Source organism: Vidua macroura, chromosome 1, assembly GCF_024509145.1.
Source record: "Vidua macroura isolate BioBank_ID:100142 chromosome 1, ASM2450914v1, whole genome shotgun sequence".
NCBI lineage: Eukaryota > Metazoa > Chordata > Aves > Passeriformes > Viduidae > Vidua > Vidua macroura.
The window spans coordinates 51,506,551-51,529,385 of record NC_071571.1 but is presented as its reverse complement, the minus strand read 5'-3'; the positions used below and the strand labels follow the sequence as shown (position 1 = coordinate 51,529,385).

The following is a 22,835-nucleotide window of genomic DNA, read 5'->3' as shown; positions in this document are numbered from 1 at the left end:
AATATATATACACTAATCAGATGATAAACTATGGAGATTAAACTAACCTTCAAGTTATCCTGTCCATACCTCTAAAGAGAAAGTTTGTCTCTGTTCTTTCTCAAGTGTTGTGTTCAGTTTAATTAAAAGATTTTTCAAAGTCTCAGAAGCTCTACTTTACAGGAAAAAACCCAAAACTACCACACCACAACTGATCTCTCTAGGTATTTTTCCTGATATTTATTAAAAAGTCTTTTATTCAGCCATATCCCTCTTTGCACACAGGCATTACATAAGTGTATATCCCCAGTCCCCATGTGATGCCCAGTTACACTCTATCTCTTTCCTAACCTTCCTTCAAATTCATGCTTTAAAATCCCTAGCATCCACACAAAATATAAAGGTAGAGCAAATACACAAGCAATACCTGCTATATAGAAAGCAGCCTTTCTCTACGGACAAAAGGCATTAGAGCTGCTTTCCTTTTTGCAGGAATTCATTGTGTTTTTCCTTGCATATTGGAATGGCAATCCTGTGCCTGAATTGTACCACAAATTTTTTTTTTTTTAAGAGGCTTTGCTTTTCAAGCTGCAGATTATGTTTTAAAATGCCAACAGATTACAGCACATTCAGACACTTAATAGTTTTACCTTATACATGCAAAAACTCACCCAATACATTTCATTCTATAGCTAATTAGTAGACATCCAGACACAGCTTATGTAGACAATGCCCTACTTTCACCACACATTGCAGCCTGCAGCTTTATAATCCACATCCAAAATGTTCACAAGGAAACTGTCTTGAGATCAAGGCACCGACAAAACATTCATCAAGTAAGGGATCAACCACTTATGCTGCCATGAGAATCTGGTGTGACCTGAGCAAGTAGTCAGTGACATTTAGGCACTAAATGGCTCCTAGCTTCTGTGGGTCTTAGGCCTTAAGATTTTGGCCTCTCTTCACCTCAGTTCTGCAAGGTCTGGTCTCTCTCCATCTCAGTCTTGCAGGTTTTGGTCTATCTCAGTCCTGCAAGTGCACAATAAATTAATATTTTTGGCATGCACTGTGAAAATAAGTGAACAAGCACTCAAGAGGTGACCTATGGCACATACACGTAAAGTGGCCATTTCCTAACTGGATAAATTACTTAAGGCAAACATGGACCTCTTCTCCACAATTTTTGAAGACATAACTAATGCATATACATCTGTGCTTTCTCTATACTAAAATTCTTTAAATATTTAGTTTCTTTATCTTGACTTTTACAAACAGAATTTAGCCTAAAAAGGTAGCAATCATCATCTGTCCTGCCTCCCCATTTTAGCTACCATAGAAGTTTTTCCTTCCTTTGGAAATTCAAAAACTAAGCATTCTAGAATTACATGCTGCATCAAGTAAAAATAAAAATATCACAACAGAGGAAGTATGCAACACACTTATTTCTTCATTTGAATGAATCACATTGGAGATACACAGTGGAAATTATTTTGCAGCAGATTTAAAGCAAAAGCTGAGTTTTTTAATTAAAATACATTATTACTAAGTAAAAGAAGACAGTTTCTTAATACCTTCTTGATGTAAACTTCACAAACTACTGTTATATTTCCAGACATTGTATGTGGTCAGTATTTCTATTCCCAGGATACTTTAACTCTTTTTAATTCTTGTACATGCAATACAAATTAACTTGAAAGCAGCAGCTTTCAATCAGATTTTTTTTGAATGTGGCAGTCTAACACTTAAATTGGTATCTGAATTCAGTCTAGCAGAACATAAAATACATTGTTTTTAATGGATTGGAAAAATCCAGTTTTTTTCATTGGAAAAAAACCTAAAACCACTGTGATTACTTCATTCAAATTATGATTAAGCAAGTAAAGATCTGCCTAGATTGTTACAATGGAAGTAGAAGAGAACAATCACAGATTTAGGTAAGAATATAGCATTAAGAAAAAACTTTGTGTTCAGTATGTTTTGCAAAAGACCATAACACAACTCTTCTGACAGTACAGAATTTTCTTTTACTCTCAGCAAGCTCAGCCAAAATTTAGCTAATATTAAACATCAGGCAGTGTTATAGTTCCAGACATTTTAATTAATGACTTATTTGTTCCTAATAATTTGTCTAAGAGTGAACAGAGCTCATTTCTAAAGGAGCCAAGATTATCATGTGTGAGAATAAATAGAATTCCTCATTCAAGAAGAAATAGTAGGTCACTGTAAATATCTGCACACCAAATGTAAATAATTTTGGTGACAGAAGGTACTGCCATGCAATCTGATTAACATTACCAATGAAGCACAGCCAAATTTGATATGTTTGTATAACAGATTGCTGTTATTAGTCAACATTAGGATGTAGTTGCATCGGGCTCTCAGCCCCCAAAATTCTTGTTTTGTAGTCTCAGAAAAGCATCTCTGCAACAAATTAAATTTAAATAAGAAATGGAAATGAGGATTTTATTCACTTGCATACTGTAAAGTTCAGCTTCAAGCCACATCTTTTGTAACTCATTTTGAAAATCAAATTCTTGTGCCGTACTCTGAGTGCCTGCCAGAGTCTGCAATCAGAACTCAGCAAACATCTATGCTCTGCATGATGCAACATTGAACTGAGCCCTTCTCCTGCTGAGCTGGAATAACTAAGAGCAAGATCTCATTTTGCTTCAGGAATATATTCCATTTTCTCCAAGTTTCTTAGCTAACAAAGCAGAGTTTCTTTATGTACAGATCATTGCAAGGAGAGCACAGTAATTCTGGTCCCATTCTGTTACTGGCCAACACTGATGTAAGAAGCAGGTTCTTGTCTGGGAGACGTGAGGCATCCATGTTCTTTGAAAGACCTGCTTAGACTTGAGAGCCAAAGAGCTGTATTTCAAGGCATTTAGCTGCTTCTTCAGAAGACATGGAAGATTAGAAATAGTATATATAAATAAAGAATTTGGGAGTCAATAAGCATACAATAGCTACATGCACTGGAAAGCATTGCTGTGCAGACTTTCCTAGGGCTGGCAAAGCAGGGGACATAACTAGGAAAGTCCAAAGGCAGTATGAGTTCTGAACACTACAGCTGTATTTGCTACCAAGATTTGCATCATTCCACATCCATCTTCCACTTCATTTTTCATGTATCTCACCTGCTTTGAATAAATAATGAATTATTACCTCAGATAATTATTTTTACATATCATATATCTCAATACGAGTCCTGCAAGTGCTCCCAATCACTGTACCGACCATCTCTGAGAAGGCTGATATACTGTCTGCTTCTCTTACACAAATTCCTTTTCTTTAAAAGCCACAAACCTAATAGCTATTTAATACTGAACCCCTTATTGCCCTGGAAACCTCCAGTGACTAAGACAGAAGTAAACAATCTGAGTGCATATTCCTGGCATACCATGCAGGTCTTGCTTTTTCCTCTTCTGTTCCAAATATTCAGTTATTTGATTACCCTCATTTTAACTCACTAAGCACTTTCCCAGATTTATATCTCAGAAAAGGAATAAAAGACAGTATAAACCACAAATTGTTAGGAAAGTAGCAACCCATGCAATTCTTCCCAATGATGGCCTTTCCCTATTCACTAGCAGCTCACTTCTGCTCTTCATAATTTAGTTTCTCTGCCTAAACCTTTTGGTCATGGGCTGCTGCAGACAGGATCCAATGGCAATACCTCAGCCCTTGAGCCAGGCTGTGGAAAAGGCCAGCCCCTTTGTCAACAACTGCACTCCAAAGCAAAACAAAACATCAATGCAATGACATCCATCCTCTGCCCAGGTTTCCAGCTGAGAGGTGTCCTTCCAGACACCTTTCTGAATTTTCCATGTTGGCGCCTCTTGGCCTGACAAGCAACTGGGATAACTTGGTTTCCCAGGTTGCTCTGCCCCTGACAGCAGGAGAGTCACCCATCCTCACAATCAGCTCTGAAACAAGACCATGCTTTTTAACACTTGGAAGATGACTCCAGCCTCTGGCTTGGCTTAAGAAAAGAACTGGATGGAGTAGACTGAGCCAGATGATGATTAGTCCAGTACTGAACCTGTACATCCCAGTGCAAGGAGGGGGGAAGGGACGAACACATATAGACAGACACACTCCACATAAGTCCTTAGGATGTCCTTTACTCAGTTTGTCCAGTGACTGTGAAAGAACATCAATGTGTGAATTGAATCTTAAGAAGCACTCAGTGAAGCAAACAAATGGTAACAATACAGGGAAGGCAGAGTGCTTGACCAGTCTTTGTAAACCTCTTAAGGAGCCATCTTGTGGTGGAAGCCAGAGCCTTCACCTGTATGAGTGAGGAAGAGGGGAGAGGCAGGGAATAAAACCTAAACATATGGGGCTTACAGGTACTGTGACACCACAAATGATTACAAAACCATCATATATTTGACTCCTAAAGTGCAGGATGCACAGTGAAATCAATAAAGCAAAAGGGATGAGGGAAACAAAGTATTCAGAAACACATGGACATGGATCAATGAGTTAATAAATTGGCCTTGGAATGTTGGGCAAAGGTTTTTTGCAAGGCATCTCTGATAAACTGAAATGCCAGTGAGAATCTGCATTATCCCATTTCCTTTAACTGTGCCTAATCCCTAAACACCATCCCTTCCTCTGTTACTGATGTTTCTTGGGCCATCCTTCTTCTGTAAAGAGATGCAAAATAGCACTGACAGGAGTAAATCAAGCACCTGCTTTTAAGTAAGCTATTAGTAACACTCAAGGGAGGCAGAGGGCAGGGAGCATAAACACTGTCTGATTGTAGTACAACAGTAGCTTTTCTTCTCAGTGGTTCACCTACAGAGATGGCTTTTCCTGATGAAAAAATTAGACACAGCAAATTTTATTACTTTCCATAATATCGTGTGATAAAAATGACTATTGGAATAATTACATTATGCTATAATTACATAAAGTAACCAATTGTCAAGGGCATGGCAATGCTCTAGAAGTACTTTGTGTATTTCTCAGGCAGCTGTTAAGGGTATTCCTTTATTGGCAATTCCAAGCCTATGAGTTATCAGCATATGACAAGTGAAACTCAAGTGCACAAGCAGTGATCCCTCCATGACAGCTCTGTGGAGAATTGTTCCAGAGAACTTTGCGCCATTCTCAGGGTCGGGAGCACCCCAGGTCATGCTGCAGAGGCATTCGGGTTAATCAGGATAAAGACATCCCACGAGACACCTCATCAGGGTGGCCTCGAAGTTGGAAAAGAAGGCTGTGCTGGCAGCAGAAGAGGAGTCAGGAGGAAAGACAAAACATTGTAGTGTCTTTGAGGGAATTTAGCCAGAAGCACTGCAACCTGCAATTCAACCAGAAACCAGAAACATCAGACAGACTTGGTTCTGGAACCAGCATGGCAAGGAAACTTTATATTTGATTAGGTAGAAATAAAAAGAAACAAAAGGTAAAAATCAATATTTCCGTTGTCGTCTTTCTTATCCTCCTTATGACTCTTTAAGCAAGTCCTATCTTAATTAAGGAAAACCAATTCCCTCTTTTTGCACTGTGTTTTTACAGTGGAGAAAAGTTAACATCAATTATAAACAGCATTAAAATATCAGTCACAACTACAGGCTTGCAACCCACTCCATAACCACAAACTGGACATTTGATGTGGAAGCTGCTTGATATAGAAGGACACATGAGAGCAGATAAAAATCTGCATCTGTTTACACTAAAGATGCATCTCCACTTAATTTTGAGTGCAGTCCGCTCAGGATACTTATCTAGATTAATCAGATTAACGTATCTGTGTACTGTGCTGTATGATGGATTGTCTGAATTTCTTAGCTAACATTTGCATGAAATTTAGTGGCTGGTTTGTCTGGAGGTCAAACAGGAGATTTGATCTGAAATTTTGTTTGTACTTTTTGTAGTTCAAAGGCGCAACTGTTTGAAGTTCCTTTAAAAAGAACACATTCACTGTAGTAATTGCTCACCTGGATTGGTGCATATAGCTAAGTGAAAAGCAAGCTTCAGCTCTGTAAGCCTGAAAATTCTTCTTTTTCTTGAAAATTACAATGTTATGTCTTGCAATGCACATATCAGCAGTTAGAAAAATACAGGACAAAAAATTAAAAAGAAAAAATAGTGTACAATTTAAAATTGTCAGTTTATTGAATATACAGAAAACAATGCCTAGGATCTGAATCTATGAATCAGATGTATGTTGTTGTAAAAAATTAGGACATATTGCTTTTTTCCTATTATTTTTAGCTTTTGCTCTATTCCTTAGAAATCACCAAGACAATCATAATATGGTTTGGGTTGGAAAGGACCTTAGTGATCATCAAATTCCAACCCCACTGCCACAGGCAGGGATACCTTCCATTACAGCAGGTTGCTCAAACTCTCATCTAACTTGACCTTTAACACTTTCAGGGATGGGGCCTCCACAACTTTGGACAACATATTCCAGTGCTTCACCACCTTCACAGAAAAGAATTCTTTCCAATATCTCATCTAAACCTGCCCTCTTTAAAGCCATTTCTCTTGTCCTATCAATACATGCCCTTGTGAAACTCTTTCTCTGGAGAGGAACTTTTCATTCGGAACTCTCAAGAGGCCTATCTGATTTGGGGGAAAAAATCCTGGAACAGTATTAGTGGCAGCAGTCAATTCAATATGCCAATACTGAAGAAGAAACGTTGGTATCAAGATTCAATTTAGGCCCATTCTTATACCATATTTTTAAACAAGATTTAGTATATCAATTGTCAAATTTACCAATGAAGTCATTAAAATGAAATACAAGCTCTTTCCACAACAGATGCAAATCACATCAGGTCACATTAAACTGGCTATTAAAAATATGCAGAAGAAAAAGAACCCAATGATTGTAAAATCCAGTTTTGCTTCCTGACTATTTATTATTGCAGATTAAACAGGTTTAAAAAGGAAGCAAACAAAACAATCACCAGTGCTCTTTATGTCTAATGATTAGAGTTACAACTTGAGAACCATATGCCTGGATTCTTTCTTCAGAGTCAAGCTGGTTTCATCAAGTTTACAGAGTGTCTAAACTGATCATCCAAAAAGGAAAACAAAAAATTATCTTCTAAAAGAAAATCTTTTTCTCAGTAGGTATTCAGCATGAGCCCCACCCGGAAAACAATTTTGTTATTATTCTTAAGTAACACATTTACCTTCCCAGAAAACTCCGTCTAAATATGCTTCTACTCAGTTTATTAATTTTATGCATATTTTTATTCTTTTAGAAAATGGTGAATAATGCTTCTCAGTTTCTGGAGGGTTTTGTTTTGTTTTGTTTTTTAATCAAGCTTCTTTCAGATGGAAATTGGAATCAAAATAAAATGCCACAACCACCACTTCCTATTTTTAAAAGCAGTTAAAAAATTTAGTTAGTTAGATTTTAGTTTTCCCCAACTTCCCCTCTTGTCCTCTTTCCCAAAGCTTTAGGAAGGTTTTGTTTTGCCATGGAGTGTTATATTCGATAATCATGCTTCCCTCATGACTCAGTTTGACTTCACTTTTCTGCATTTTCTAGGTAACTAAAGTACCCATTGCTACATGTGGAGCTGACAGAAGAGAGCTCTAATTCACCTGTGTTTTTGCTCATCATCCCTCCTCCTCTTCTGTGCTTCACACTTAAGTTTCCTTTCAGAGTTCACATGGTTATATTGGAAGTCTTCCTTGTCTTTTACCTTTTCCTTACAAACCAGTTCCAGGTAGAAGTTGTTAAGACAAAAGAGATGAAAATTTGCCTTCTCTTTCTTTAGTGCAAAAGCTTCTCTACAGATGGCCTTCTGTTTTCAATTTCTCAAGGCATTTTCCTTTTGAAATACAGTTACATAAGATTTATAAATAAACCCCCAAAACTGAAGTACAGTACAGATCTCACAGACTTACTGTTGATCTTCACAGTTCACAAACCAACTTCTTAATATTCTGTCCAGAAATGACTTTAGTCCCTAAATGTACCAGAAATGTTTTACTGTCTACCAGAACAATACTGAAAATACCACATAATCTCATTTCTTCAGAGACTGCATGGTGAAATATTATGTGCTACCCACCAATCAGGTATACCTGGGTTTTACAATTTAAATTGAATTTTTTTACCTCATGCCCATAAACATGAGTACAAACCAGCTGACTTGATTTTCAGTCCATCATAAACATACGAAGTAATTTCACATTAACCTTCTTTTCTTTTTAATAACGCAATATCTCTATTTAATCCTTGCCTGCCACTTCACCGTATTTCCAGTAAAGATGTAAAAATCTATCTGCATAGCAATAATAATTGGCTTAGTACTTCTATTTTCCTGCCAAGTTTCTTGTACAATAGTCAACAAAGCATTGCAGTTAGTCCTTGCTGACTTCATCCAATTTTCTAGCTGGGTTACATATATTGACCAACTACCTCTCCAATCCACCTATTATTGTACTTCCCTCTGTTACATGCTCTGGCTCCCAGTTTGGGTCTTTACTCTTTATTAAAAAAAGCAATCTTATATCCTACAGAGACATAAATACGCTACAGAGACAGAAATATGCTTATCTAACCACATTCTGCATTTAAAAATTAACTGATTTACTGGTTGAACTCAGGAGCTAGAGATAATGTTGGTCACCAGCCCTTCTGTACTTTATCATCATCTCATTTTTATTCATACACTGAAAGAGAAAATTTTACTTTTTTCAAATCTAAGCATGGAACTGAAGTTAAATGACTACAATAAAATAATAATAATACTAAAAAAATCTTTGACTCTACAGTAATCCCCTATCAAAAGCTTCTTTAGCTTACTCTAGATTCAAATGCTGAGCTAGTAAGGTGGCCAGTTCAGTCTGTTCCCCTTAACTTTCAGCAGTTCATATTTTAAAAAGCTTTTTTATTTACTTTGTATGATTTTAAACCAAACTGACAAATTTATCAAGAAAGCGCCATATTATTAATTTCAATTAGGTCTACTTTTCAAGAGAAATGTATGAATTCAGTGAAACATAAAACCTGTGGTTTTTATCTTTCAAATCAGGTTTGTTGTTTTAAATTTGTGACAGTAATACAAAAGGTAGTTGCTACATATTTATTAACCACTGAAAAGTAGGTAGATAGCACCATGTGTTTCTAAATCAGATACTCACAGAAGTGTCTGACAAGCAGACTTCAACAACTGTCTTATCTGCCAACATAGCAACTGGAAGAGACCTTCTGTCTCATCACACTTGCTGCCTGCAGTCCTAGTTAACTGCATCCTAAACACCCTTCCACTGAATCATCAAAGACCAGAGCTGGGCTCCCTACAGTCAGGCACACAATTTGGAGTTGAAATGTCTGGGATTTCATAGCCTCATCAATATAATTTTCAAGGATGGGAGACATTTAGAAAGCATGTCTGTGTACTGCTCTACTCCTTATTATATAAATACATTTAATGAATGCATTTTGAGGGTGCAATTTCAAAGTCTGGCTCTCCTGTCATGTTTTAATTCAGATTTTTTGTCCAACTATAATGCTCTTACATTATTCATACCTCAGGAGCCATTATTTTAATCTAGTGAATCACTGGAAATAGCAAGGAAAAAAAAAAGATAGGAGTGGGATGGCCTGTAATGGAAAGAAATAGTCGATCTATTAATAGATAACAGGACTGGAGGGCATTGGACCTTACAGTATTTTTTGTGCAACTTCTTTAAAAGTGAATTTACTAAAAGAGAGGCAGTGTAAACACCAGTTATATGATGTGGGGACAGCTCATCTTTACAAATGTTCCCAGAATTTATCAAACCATATCAGATTTACCCTAACCCTTCAAAACATCTTGAGTTTGCCACTAAAAGTACATCACATAAGTAATAAACAGTGCTCCCTAAGGGACCTTAAACTTTTCATGCTATTTCATTCCCAAATCTAACCAGTCCACCACACTTTCCTCCTGCCACAGGGAGTTCTGAGTTATCCCAAAGCATCTATAAGCTGTCAACCCACACTTCCATTTTTCACACTATATAGAACCAATTCAAGAAGAACTTGTCAAAAAATGTCAAATGCAATTATTCTCTCTTTCTCATATCACTTTCATTCTCACCCTAGGAATCTGCTCAAACTTCAGATCTCCAAAGGCATTCAGACATAGCACTGACACATCAAAACAGTACACGGGGCTGTCCTGTATTCTGTACAGGAGGACATAACCACTGGAGAATCACTGACTTTCACTCTTAGCACCATGTAACCTGTTTCCCTGTACAAAATCCTGAAAGCCTCACCATTTTTTATAAATGTGTCTTAAATAATTTCTCCTAAATCAGCTGAAAATTTATCAATTACCTCCTTTTATTAACTCTAAAAGATGAACTGAGATCGTACCATGGCTTTTGGCCTTTTCTCTGTATATGGCTGGTTTGGGGAGGATCTATCCTGAAAATCCTGCCATAATCAGAGAACTGGCATTGACTTGGATGGGAATAGCACTTCACACCAGGACACTGCTGCATGGCATTACACTTTATCTGGAAGCCTGATGCTAAGGATTACAATCAACACTTCATCACAAACTGCAGGCAGTTCGAAGAAAACAATTATTTTTGATGAAAGTTCAGAAAGACTGTCCAATGAAGCAAGAAGGTTGTTTTGCATTTAAAGCACTGAAATTCTGAATTCTGGCAGAATGGTGCCCTTCTACAGAAGGGGAGCAAAGCAGAAAGAAACTGAGTCTGGCCACAATGAGCTATTTGCATTTCAGGGTATGTGAAAATCCATAGAAATGGTAAAACTAGAGGGGAAGGTTGTCTCTTTTGGCTGGACTGGTTCTAACTGTTCCTGGATTGTGGGAATGGCTCTTTGGCAGTCACTGAGTGCAGCCCAGGGCTACAAACCACAGCCAAGGCAGTTCAAAGAGGGTGGCACAAGGACTGAAGCATATAGAAACTCAGTAAGTAAAGGAAAAGCATGTGCTTGAATCTGTAACTGCCTGAGGAGAGAAGGAGTTGGCTTGTCCAAACACAACAAATTACAAAAAGTATTTGAAAACTTCTCCCCACTCCTGTCCAAGATCAGACTAAACATATTTTTAAGCTAGAATATATGTGAATTGATTCCACTGTTGTTGAGAAAAATGTCCCCTGCAACACCCTGCCCCTCACACCACACCACACTTGCTCAAAGTCAGGTGGGACCAGAGCTCTTTTGGAATCTCAGTGGAGCTCTCAAGAAGGAAAAACACCTAAAGGAGTGTCAGACCTCCTCAACCTTCTCTCTTGTTTTATCTTATTAGTGGGCGAATATAGCAGAAGTTGACCTGTGATACTCACAGTTTCCTCCTCCCATATGGCCCACTTCTAGTCTGGGATGAGCTCAAGATACCAAGAATATAACCTTATTGAGGAAAAGATTTTGTTGAATCATTTTAGAGACCTTCCCCACATTCAGCTGTGAAAGCTGTTGGTGCCAGATAAGAAATGCACTTCTGCAAGTATGTTAGGTATTCATGAGTACATTTATTTGCTTCAAAGAACCTGCAAAAAATACAGGATATGGAATGTGCTCTGAGGCTTGAGTGTGCTCCATTACTGTAACTGTTAATATTTCCATTTGGAAAGGTATCCTAAAGTCCCAAAGACCGTTAACTGGTAAACTGAGTTCTGGTAATGTTAACCAGCAACTTCTGCTGAGTTGACAATTCCTTACTTGAAGGGTTATTATCAATTAACTGCAAAGTAAATGATTACTGAATTAGTTGTTTCAATTGGGTTATCAATTGTTTGGACAAATTATACATTACAACAGGACCTGCTGCAGAATTTGGACAAAATAGTTTAAACACCTGTAAATTTACTGTAAATACATTCAAACTTTCATTGTAGCTTGTTACATTTTTAGCTCCTTGTAGGATTTTTTATTCTTCACAGATGACTGTCCCATCAAAGCCTAGTCAAGGATGGAATAAACTTATTTGAAGTCCTATTTTAACTTCAAACAAAAAGATTTCAAAAAAACCCCAAAACCAACCAACCAAACAAACAAAACCAAAGAAAACCACCAAAACCAACCTCTCTGCATTCCTTCCTAATAACCTGAAAATCTTACTTTTAGATTTAAAAAATATGGTATCCATATGTGTGTGCTTATTTTATCCCAGTCACTTCTTCACAACTGCAAAAAAGTGACAGCAGATTTAATTTGCTGATGTGTCTGGGAATTTTTTCTATTTCTATCCAGTTCTCTTTCCTGCTCTCTGCTCCTACCTTTATTTTTCCTCTCTTAAAATGCTTACCTTTTCCTAAATTTTAAAGTCTCTGTTTTTTTCCTCAGTTTTTGTTCCTCATTTTCCTCTCCCCAACATTTAATTTTTCTCTCTTAAGTCATGTGATCACATAGAGGACTGTTTCCATTTCTAATTATAACTCCAAATCTATTTCACTTAAAGAACTTTTTATCAAAGACCATCATTGCTTCTTCAGCTGAAGGGAATCCAACAGCACACCAGAATGCAAATTAACTCAGTCTTAAGACTGGCCAGATTTCAGCTGATTTTCTTGTACATCAGCTTATCAAAATTCATCCAAGACCTGTGTACTGGATTCTGCTGAGCACTCAAGGAAAACAGCAGAATTGAAACACAAAAACAGCTTCAAATGAGCCTGTTGATGACAGGGAAAACAGCAAGGGTCCAAAAGTATATTACAGTCAGAAAAATAAAAGGAAAAAGTACCAAGAAAGGTAAGAATGAGAAATACTTCAATTTGCAGAAATTTCCCTGCCCAGCTGTTATTAAAGCTGCCAGAACTGGAGTTCTTTCACTCCCCTCCATGCCCTATAATGGTATTTCTCTGCCACTAATATCTTCTTTCAAAAATTACATCTTAATTAAGTTTCTTCCTGGTATACCTGAATGTAACTTTTACTATCTTGCACTGAATGCAGCTATAAAAACAGACCTTGTATTTTGCATGTTTTTGACCAACTCAAAATTAAATTAGTAAAAATAACTATCTGTGTTCCAGAAGCTGCACTCGAATTTTCCTGTTGGACTCTACCTCTGTCTTGGTTTATAAATAACCTTAAACTTCCATGGCTTGGTGAACTAACACAGGCAAATGCAAATTTGGCAGCTTTAGCTCATTCTTTGTCCCACTGTAAAGTTACAAAGCATTTAACTTCTCTACTTCGACAATACACATAATTTTCTTTCTTTTCCATTTGGTGGCTGGTAGAGCACTCATCTTCTGTGTGAAAACAAACAGAACAAATCCAAGCTTATTCCATCTGGACTGTCATCCTTGAGGTTTTGTAACTGTATTTCTGTACATGAAGTATAAGCACCATGTGGGCAACTTTATGGAAAGTTAAGACATGCCATCCCTGGGACATGCCATCCCAATTTATTGTGCCTTTTTAAGTTCATAGTTGTGTCAAAGATGAAGAAGTAAAGGCTATGGTGGCCTTGGTGAATCTGCCTCTGTAGTGTGGAGGTGAGGGAGAATGATCCTGAGTATCCCACACACTCCTTTTAAAGCAAGGGAACTCACTCTCCACACTCACTACAGGTCCCTCAAAGCACGTCAGAAGCATTCTATTCTTCCTCCTCTTCCTCCTCCTCCTCCTCCAGCCCACCCACAAACCTTCCTACTTCAAAATGAGCAACAGATTGCATCTTTTCACTCTGCTTCGGAAATGAGAGCTGACCGCTCTTTGACAAGATGCACAACAGAATAATTTGCACAGGCCGACAAGCTGCTTCTAAAAACACTTCAAAATGGTAACGTCAGGATTTTAGGCATCACTTTTCTTGGTTAATGATCATGTTTGAGTACCTGTTTCTGGCCAGACTTGTGCTTTGGCTGGCTCGTGAGCTGCCACACAACAAAATCAAGCTTATAAATCCTAGAGGACATTTGGGCTGAACTTGAGTTTGCAGCAACATTTGATGAGCCATGGGGTTGTGGGTTCTGCAGCTTTGCTGGAGTCTGTTCTAATTAGGAGTCCAGAGGCAAGAGCACTGAGCCCTGTGCTCTGGGAACAATTTGCTCTTAAATTCTCTAAAAAAAAAAAAAAAAAGATGGATGTATAAATCCCATTTACATCTAAAATGACCTATAATCTGAGTCTTCAGCCTCTAGTACCATATCAAAGTTGTCTCTTGTGTGAAGAGGCTTAATCACAAAATAACTGTTCAATTTCCTTCTCCAGATTAAGCTGTCATTGTTTAAAATACCTTTTTTATTCCTTGCACTGGAAATGAAGTTAATTCAATGCATTTCTATTTTTTAAACTTTTCTGTTATTTTCTCCATCATGGGCTGACAGATCAGAGTAATGACTTCTTTCAGAGATTAACACCAGATTAAATTTTTTAAAACTCTTGAAAGTAACTCAAATGTCTAATGCAATATAGATTCTACTCTTTCCCTTCCTCGGGCCATAACCAATGGAAGGGAGAAATAAATCTTATACTGCAACATAATATTAAACTGAAATTGGATGCAAGACTAAAATACCACCACCATCATTTTTGTTATATGGTGCCCTGTTTTCTTCCATATTCTACTGTCAAGTAGTTGAGCTTCAGCTAAAGTGCTTGCAAGAAGAAAGCAAGCAACATGTAATGTGGAAATTGTCATGTCAAACCTAAGCAAAAGAAAGACAAACCATCTCTAATAAAAGTTTGATCTCTTAATTTCTATATACTGTCTCCAAAAGCTAAATTACAAGCTTTAAAATACTGCAAAGGAAAATAGAGTAATATTTTTTTTTAAGGAACGAGAACTTGGCAAAATTAAATTCTCAAATCTCCTGGGTAAATTAGAGACTGACTCAGGCTCTAATAAACATATATAGTAGGTCTCAATGACCTCAAAATTCTGAGAATCTCACTGATATTACATTGACCTTACAACAGAAGTAGGACTTAGCGGTTTCTTCAGGTTCAAAAGGAGTGATGTGAACCTCAGATAGAAAGAACACACATTATTTAGAAAGATGCAGGCCTGCATAACTGAATTTGTTTTGACTTCCCCACCCCCTCCTCCCAAATCTCTTAAACTGATACTTTTTTTGTAAGTTGCTACCTTAGTGAAAGCATAAAGAGTGATCTAGAACTGGACAGACTTTTTTTGAGATTGCTTTTTAAAGGCGCATAAAGAACAGAACAGTGCAAGCTCAGAGCCCTGAAATCCTTTGCTTTAAGAAAAATTCTTTTCAATCAGACTTTCCAGACTTTACATATATAAACTCAGCAGGACATAAAACATCTGTACAGGCTGTACTTAATTTTAGGCTGTAAATTTGATGGCATATGCCATATTTCACTGGCTTAGTTGTGCACACACCCCTGCATACCTATGGGAATGATAGTCACTAGGCACAATCATTCAATACAAGCAGAACTGCACTGAAAAGGTGGTTGATGTATATTTATCCACTCTTTATCATAATACAAGAAATCAGGACACTCAAATATAACTATCAAAAAGTAAAGCTCAAAGCCAAAAAAACACCCAAAATACAGATTTTTCTTTACTGCAAACAAACTAGGGAACACATTGCCAAAGGGGATTTTTTTGTTTATTTGTTTTGGTGTTTTTGGTTTTTTTTTTGGTTTTTTTTTTTTTTTTTTCGGTTTTTTTTTTTTTTTTTGGGTTTTTTTTTGTTTTTTTGTTTTTTTTTTTTTGGTGGATATTTGCATTCTCATCAATGTAGTATGAAGAAAAGGGAGTAGATTATTTTTGGGGAAAATTAAATCAATCTGTGAAGCTATTAAACACAAAGACATAGGAAATCTTTAAGCAATCCATTAGAGTGTGATGAAAAACTGTATTAAAGAAGCCCCACTGTGCATACTTTTGCTTTCAACAGTATTCTGTTCTGGCCCAGGTGAATGAACCTTTGATCTGACCATGTGACTGTCTGTCATGTTCACCTTTACAAAAGTGCCACCAAGCACAGAATCTCTTACAAATATATGACATATCTGGAACATTGAGATATTGTTACTTTCATTTAGCATGAATAAGAAATCCACATAACCAGATTCACCTAGACAAGTCACTTGAAAACACAGTCTTGACAAGACCTCTGACATACTATTCAAGAATGGAACCATTTGTGAAAGCTCCTGTTGAATAATTACATGACTAAGGCATCCAGAAAGCTTCCAGTCTAAAATCCTAAATTGAATGTACAGTAATACACAGTTTGAACAATTAATAGCAGGGCCATACCAGATTTATAAATAGTTTTGATTTTATGAACATCTATCAATATTAAGACACTGAGGGTCTTTCAATAAATGTACATCAGTAGAAAAAAACTACAACTTGGATCTAAGCCCAGGTGGCACCAGGCACCCTCAACATATCAGAAGCAGAGCTGAGGTAGTCATAGCATTTTTTATACTTGTCAAAGTTGTCGTCAGCAGAACATATTAACCAAGGGATTGCTTGGAAGCTTAAGTGGTGAATGTCAAGCATGTCAAGTAGCCAGTCCAACAGCAAGAGTGAATTGTTTCAGATCCACTTGCACAAATTTTAGAGTTCCTTCTGAAACCTCAAAACATTTCATAAAGGAGCCAGGCCCTAAAATAAACCATGTTTTTCTTAGATAACTGTTCAGTCTAACAAGAATGCTGTAAATGAGTCAAGCATTTTAATATCTGAAGTCTCATCCTGTATTAAAAATTAGTACTAGGAAAAAAATGCAACATTCAGGGATAAAAGATAGATTAAAATAGGCACATAAAAACTTAATCATTTTCTTTGTTTTAAATTATAGTAATATAACTCAGGCAAATCAATTAACACTGTGATTTCATAAAATTATTAAAATGTTTGGCCTTGGAAAGCAAGCAGGGAACATGGCCTAAAACATGCAGTTTATTCAGAAAGTGTAGAAGTTGGAGAGACATAAAAGCACTGCATCAGTGTTACCAATACATTTTGTAAGTCTAATTATAGGTGCATCATCACAGAACAAAAATACAATACTCACACCCTACCTATTAAACCTTTTCAAAGCTCTGATAACCATTAGCCCTGGAAATGAAAATAGGAAAGAAAGTGCTACAGCTGCAGAACTGCCTGCAAAAATAAGCAGCTCTACAGGACTCAAAACCAAAAAAGAATAGGAAAATAAGTGGATTTGTAAATAAGTTCACAGCATTTAATTAGAGATCTGAAGTAGAGCCTACTAAGTCTGCCGCAGTCTTTCAAGGCGCATGAAGTTTACTTGGTGGGAAAGCCAAACCAGATTTTTAATAAATAGCACAGAATGGATTTCAAAGAACACTGGATTCAACCTTCTGTTTCTAGGCATAAGTACAGATTTGGTGTAATTTTAGATAATGTCTTTGGTCTTAAGACTTCAGAAACAGAACCTTGTTTGAGGCGTAACAGTACAAATGGCTGCTTTAATTCAAAGCAGTGTTTAAAAGGTTTCAATAATAGAAATACTCAGCTAAAGCAAGAAAAGGATGAAACTCCAGTGACAGAAATATCACTACAAATCCTCCCTGCTTTGTGCAGTGTCATTTCCAATACACTTCATACTGTACAGAGAAAGAATGCCAGTGCATCTATTACAGGATCACATGAACATGTATATTTATCATGAAGGCACAAAATCTCTTCTCAATTTCTATTTTAACAATGACAGAAAACACACAGAATATAGAATACTAAATTGCTATTCTTTATCCTTCATTTATAGTGCAATATGATTTTAAAAAGAAAATTTAAATATGACATTTCGTTTTGAGTTGTGGTGCAGTTTTATCCAGTTTAAACATTATTTAACTCTAAGAAATGGGGGAAATAATATCTAATATTTTAATAAATTTTAATAGAAGACTACAAGTACACCCTTGACAAGCCACTGAGGCAAAACCCTGACCACAGAAAATAAAAAGTAAAGCTGAATAACCTCTGACACATGCTTACTTATTCTCTCCCAAAATAAATGCCTAACTCCTGACTGATACATCCCACTCAGAAGTCTGTTACACAGTTACTTTCCAAACCAGAACTTTTGCCTTTAGATCTCTTCACTATGGCATACTACACCTAACAGATAAAATGGATTGATTTGCTTCATGCTTATGAACTTTATTTAAATAAGGTTCCCCAATACAATAGTGATTGCCCTCCTAAAGGGAAAATGGAAACATTTGTCTTGTAATCCCTGCTCAAATAAAAACACCAGAGCAACTGTCTTAAATATAGCCCATTCAGTAAAACCCCTTGGCTTTGGAAATCTGTATGTCATGTCTTCCTGTAGTGACAAAAATCTCCTTGCTTTCATCACTTGAAATGAGGTAGAAAACCTTCTGAATCCAGGATCAATGTCCTGGCATGAAGCTGGTGTAATGAAGAGTCAGGCTGTTGCTAGGCTGTGATCATGATACAATTGCTATAGACAATGCTTCCCATAACCATTACTTTCATGCACTGAGTTTAATACACCCCACTACTTACCCAGCACTACACTGCGCTGCCTTTGACACAAACAATTGCATACGATTATGTTTTATAGCTCAGTGATTAACATCCATAAGCTTTACTATGAAAAAGTAACTCTTCTTAAGCAGCGGCACAATATCTTCAGATAGGTAGAAAACGTCACAATGCATTAATTTCTGCCAATATAGATAGCTTTTATGAAATGATAAAAAACAACTGATAAAAGAGAATACTTTAAACAACACAGAAATATTATCTAATGATAGAGGCTTACCTTGTCTTGGTGTAATCTGCACATAGGTATGAAGGATGGTATGGGAAGCAACCCTAATTGACAACGTGATGCATCCCTAAAGTCAATGGTGCTACACTGATCTACTCACCTGAAGTTCTCCCACAGCCTCTTTTAAGCAGTCCTAATATCTTTTGGGTAATGAACACATATAGCACTTCCAAAAGACAGCGACTTTGGAAACTGTCTGCACTACAGAGGGTGCTTTAATGAATGAGATGCTTTAAAAAAGAAGAAATATACAGCTCTCTCCAGTTTCTGTGTTTAATTACGTTTTTTGCTCAAGATCTCCTTAGAGACTCACCCATACTTACCATTCTAGTTTTATGACTATAGGAAGTTAATTTAAAAATGCAAAAAATTATTTTTCCTACCATGTACACCCAAACTTAAAATTCTAAAGTCTATCTGCATTTTCCTCAGTCTTGTACGAAGAGCCCAGTCAAGGATTCTGTAGGCTAGATTATGCTGTTCATTGCACCTTTAAAATCCTGATTAATTACTGATTCCTTTACAGCTTATCAGTTTAGCCCTTGCACAGATGGATGAACTCTGCATGAAGCAGATTGATTCACTATGTGTTCATAGAGAAGATGTAAACTGCGCATTACAAGTAAGATGCAACTAAGCTTTCAAAAAGGATGCTATGGCCAGAAAAGTAATCCCTCTGAAAAAGGGTAATACCTACTGGATTCTTCCATCTCCCCTCTCTGTTGAATTATCCTTAACTTGTATTCTTTGGTAGGACTTACCTACCTACCAGCATGCTGTTCCATATAAGCATTAATTGCAGAAACATAGAATGGTTCAGGTTGGAAGAAATACTAAAGAATATCAAGTTCCACCCCCCCTCCATGGGCAGGGATACCTTCCACTAGACCAGCTTGCTCAGAGTCCCATCCAACCTGGTCTTGAACACTGCCAAGGGTGGGGCAACCACAGCTTCTCTGGGCAGCCTCTTCCAGTGTCTCACCACCCTCACAATGAAGAAACTCTTCCTAATATCTAATCTAAACCTACTATCAATTTGAAGCCATTCCCACTAGTCCCGTCACTATATACTCTTGTAAAAAGTCTCCATCTTTCTTTTATGCTCCCTTCAGGTACTGAAAGGTTGTAATTAGGTCATTCTGAAGCCTTCTATTTTCCAGGCTCAACCATCCCAATTCTCTCAGCCTTTCCTCATCTCCTGATCCATTCACCCCACTAATCATCTTGGTGTCCTTCTCTGGACTCACTCCAACAGGTCCATGTCCCTCCTGTGCTGCGGACCCCAGAGCTGGATGCAGCACTGCAGGTGGGGTCTCACCAGAGCAGAGCAGAGGGACAGAATCCCTTCCCTTGCCTTTCTGGCCACACTGCTTTGGAGGCAGCCTAGGACATGTTTGTCTCTCTGGGCTTTGAGTGCACACGGCTGGGTCATGTCCAGCAGCACCCCCAGGTCCTTCTCGGCAGGGCTGCTCTCAATCTGTTCATCCCCCAGCCTGTGCTGATACTGGGGTTTGCCCATGTCCATGCCAAACAGAGTAGTGCATTTTGTAGTTTCCCCTTTTACAGACTCACAGAAGCAGCTGAGCTGGAAGGGATCCACAAGGATCAGTGAGTCCAACTCCCAGCCCTGCACAGCATCATGCCGAAGAGTCACACCATGTGCCCAAGTGAGTTGTCCAAATACTTCTTGAATCAATTTATTCACAGATCATTAATTTTCAGTCTGTAGTGAATAGTATTAACCCAAAGCTTTTTATCTTATTTTCACTTCCCAAGCTGTAATTTAGATTCCTGAGCATTTTTCTTGAGTGATTCTCCTAGAGGTGAACAGCCATCACACATTTCTCCATCCTAAAAAATGAGGTAGAATATGGAAATAAAACCCCACAGTGCCCAGAGAGAGACTATAACCCTGCTCTACACACTCCTTCAGCCCTCCCCTCACAGTTTGAAACCTTTTGTTCTAACAATTTGATTCCAAAACCATCAGGGAAGATTTTAGGCAAATTTCATTCTTACACATGAATCAGCAGACTAAATCAACTACTTCCGAAGGATCAAACATTCCTCTTGCAAGTACAGCCTGCTCCAAAGTTTAGCTGGCCTGTCAAGGCAAACTCTGAATTTGCAGAAGCCTGTGTCCAAGATGCAAGGGTGAGGAACTGTGCTCATCACAAAAGCCTAAATAAGTAGGCAGGTGAAGTGTTAAATACCAAAGAGTCAGATAAAGGCAGAACTTTGAGCCCTAAGACCTGAGAAAAGTGAATTTACCTTTATGCTACTCACTGGAAATAAATTAACACAGGTAGGAATTTATCCAATAACTCATTAGGGAGGGCACTCCACCAGTGTAGCAGAAGTAGTTGACTGTAATTCAATGCTTCAGTGGGTGAGGAAAGAAACAGATTTCTCCATCTGCAACTTTCCTCTAAAAAGGTAAAGTCATATCCTACAAATAGCACACTGAGAAACTTTCTCTAGAAAGTATGTGAATACCCATCAGGTGGAAATCATGGCAAATTAATCTTTATTTCTAGGTATCTCACCATGCAAAAGAAGCCACAGATTTTTCAGGAAGTTTTATCCTAGTTTCTAGATGCTGTAATCTCTACCACCATATGATCAATTTAATCACCTGATACTATGAAAACTCACCCAGGATTTGGGCAGTACTGCACCTCCTGTGTTTATTTTAGTACAGTACCACAAAACACAACTTCTGAGTTTCTCAGGTGTTTACAACTGAAGCCTCAAAGGAAGCAATGAAGCCAAAATCACTTCATGACCAACTGGAGCACTAATGGCTTGGATCTTGCAATGATCTATCACAGAAAAACTTAAAGGGATTTAATTTACCTTGACCTTGTAGTACTCTTTGACTTCAGGCTGAATGGAATCAAAATCACCACTGATGTAATCAGGTAAGAAGCTGAAAGAAAAGCAATGAGCAGTGAAATGAAAAATTAATCCATCTTACTATATTTAATATTTATTTTCTCAAGAATACTATGGGCTACAAGCATTAATCTTCTTAAAGGAATATGAGTTCCTTAAAGGCATGTTTAAACAAGTTGATGTGATACAAAAAAAGGTAACAAACAAAATGTAAATCTGGTAAATCTATTGTCCCTTTGCCGAGGGAGCTGCACATTGCTTAGATGCTTATATATCTCTCCGGGTCAGTAAGACTTGTATTTGCCTGGTCCTAGAAAGACAACTTTCAAATATCTTTCAAATGTATCATTCAGTCAGCAAAGTGTTCGAAATAGCATATCTGAGTGCTGTACATCAAGCCTCAGAGGATATCATTTGTCAGAAGATGATGATGCTTCTTGGACAGCTGGTATGCCATAAATGTTTCAAGGATTTGTATTTTAATTGTTAGTGATGTCATCTCATTCCTACTCTTCTCAGTTATTAAAAATACTTCCAAAATATGGAAGCCAAATGCTCAGTGATTTTTCTCACATGAACTTAATTTCAACTCCTAACCATCATTTGTACAGTAGTATTGCTGCAAAGCACATGGAAATAATTTTGTGATATTTATCTTTCCTTGCCACATGTAGCTTTTTAATTGCAGAATGCTTAAAAATATTTATTGCATAAATTCATATCAAATTCCTAATGAATCTTGCCCTTTGCTATAGAAAGAAAATATTTTGAAAAAGTCCACAATGCCCCCCAAAACATACAACACAGCTTTCCACCTTGCACAATTTCTTGAGATTTAAGAAGCAGCTGACAGGCGAGAGGGTGTTTCCACTGTTTCAACAGACAAGACTGCACTGAGTTTTGAAAGTAAATCTGTGATTTTAGTTAACTCCACAGCTACCATACTTTACAAGGAGGATGACAGTTCATCAGCAAATTAGTTTCCAGCTTAAACTGTGTTACAAGGAATTGAGCAGAGTATATTGGGACATATTTTTTCTGCCACATGATTTCAGAAGAATGCTGCAGGGTCTCCTCATATCAATGACACTTATAAAAATCTCATGTTCTGTGTCCATGCAAAGATTTCAAAAGAGACACATGGTCACTGGTGGCCATTTTATTTGAAAACTGAAAGCTGCTCCAGTGGAAGCTGGTACATGCAAGTGCTGTGAGTTAGGTCATGTGCAACTATGGCATTTCAA

At 37.4% G+C, this 22,835-nt stretch overlaps 1 protein-coding gene across 4 annotated transcripts in view; it reads right to left on the bottom strand.

The window, feature by feature from the left end:
• TPK1 (thiamin pyrophosphokinase 1) overlaps positions 1-22,835 on the bottom strand; it is a 303,481-nt gene that overhangs the window by 134,233 nt on the left and 146,413 nt on the right. For all 4 annotated transcript variants that reach the window (XR_008435994.1, XM_053971913.1, XM_053971909.1 and 1 more), the window contains one exon: positions 21,553-21,625. Coding sequence is in view for 3 of the 4 variants with exons in the window: in XM_053971913.1 (XP_053827888.1) it covers positions 21,553-21,625 (73 nt within the window). In the remaining variant the exon portion in view is untranslated. The remainder of the gene's footprint in view (positions 1-21,552; positions 21,626-22,835) is intronic.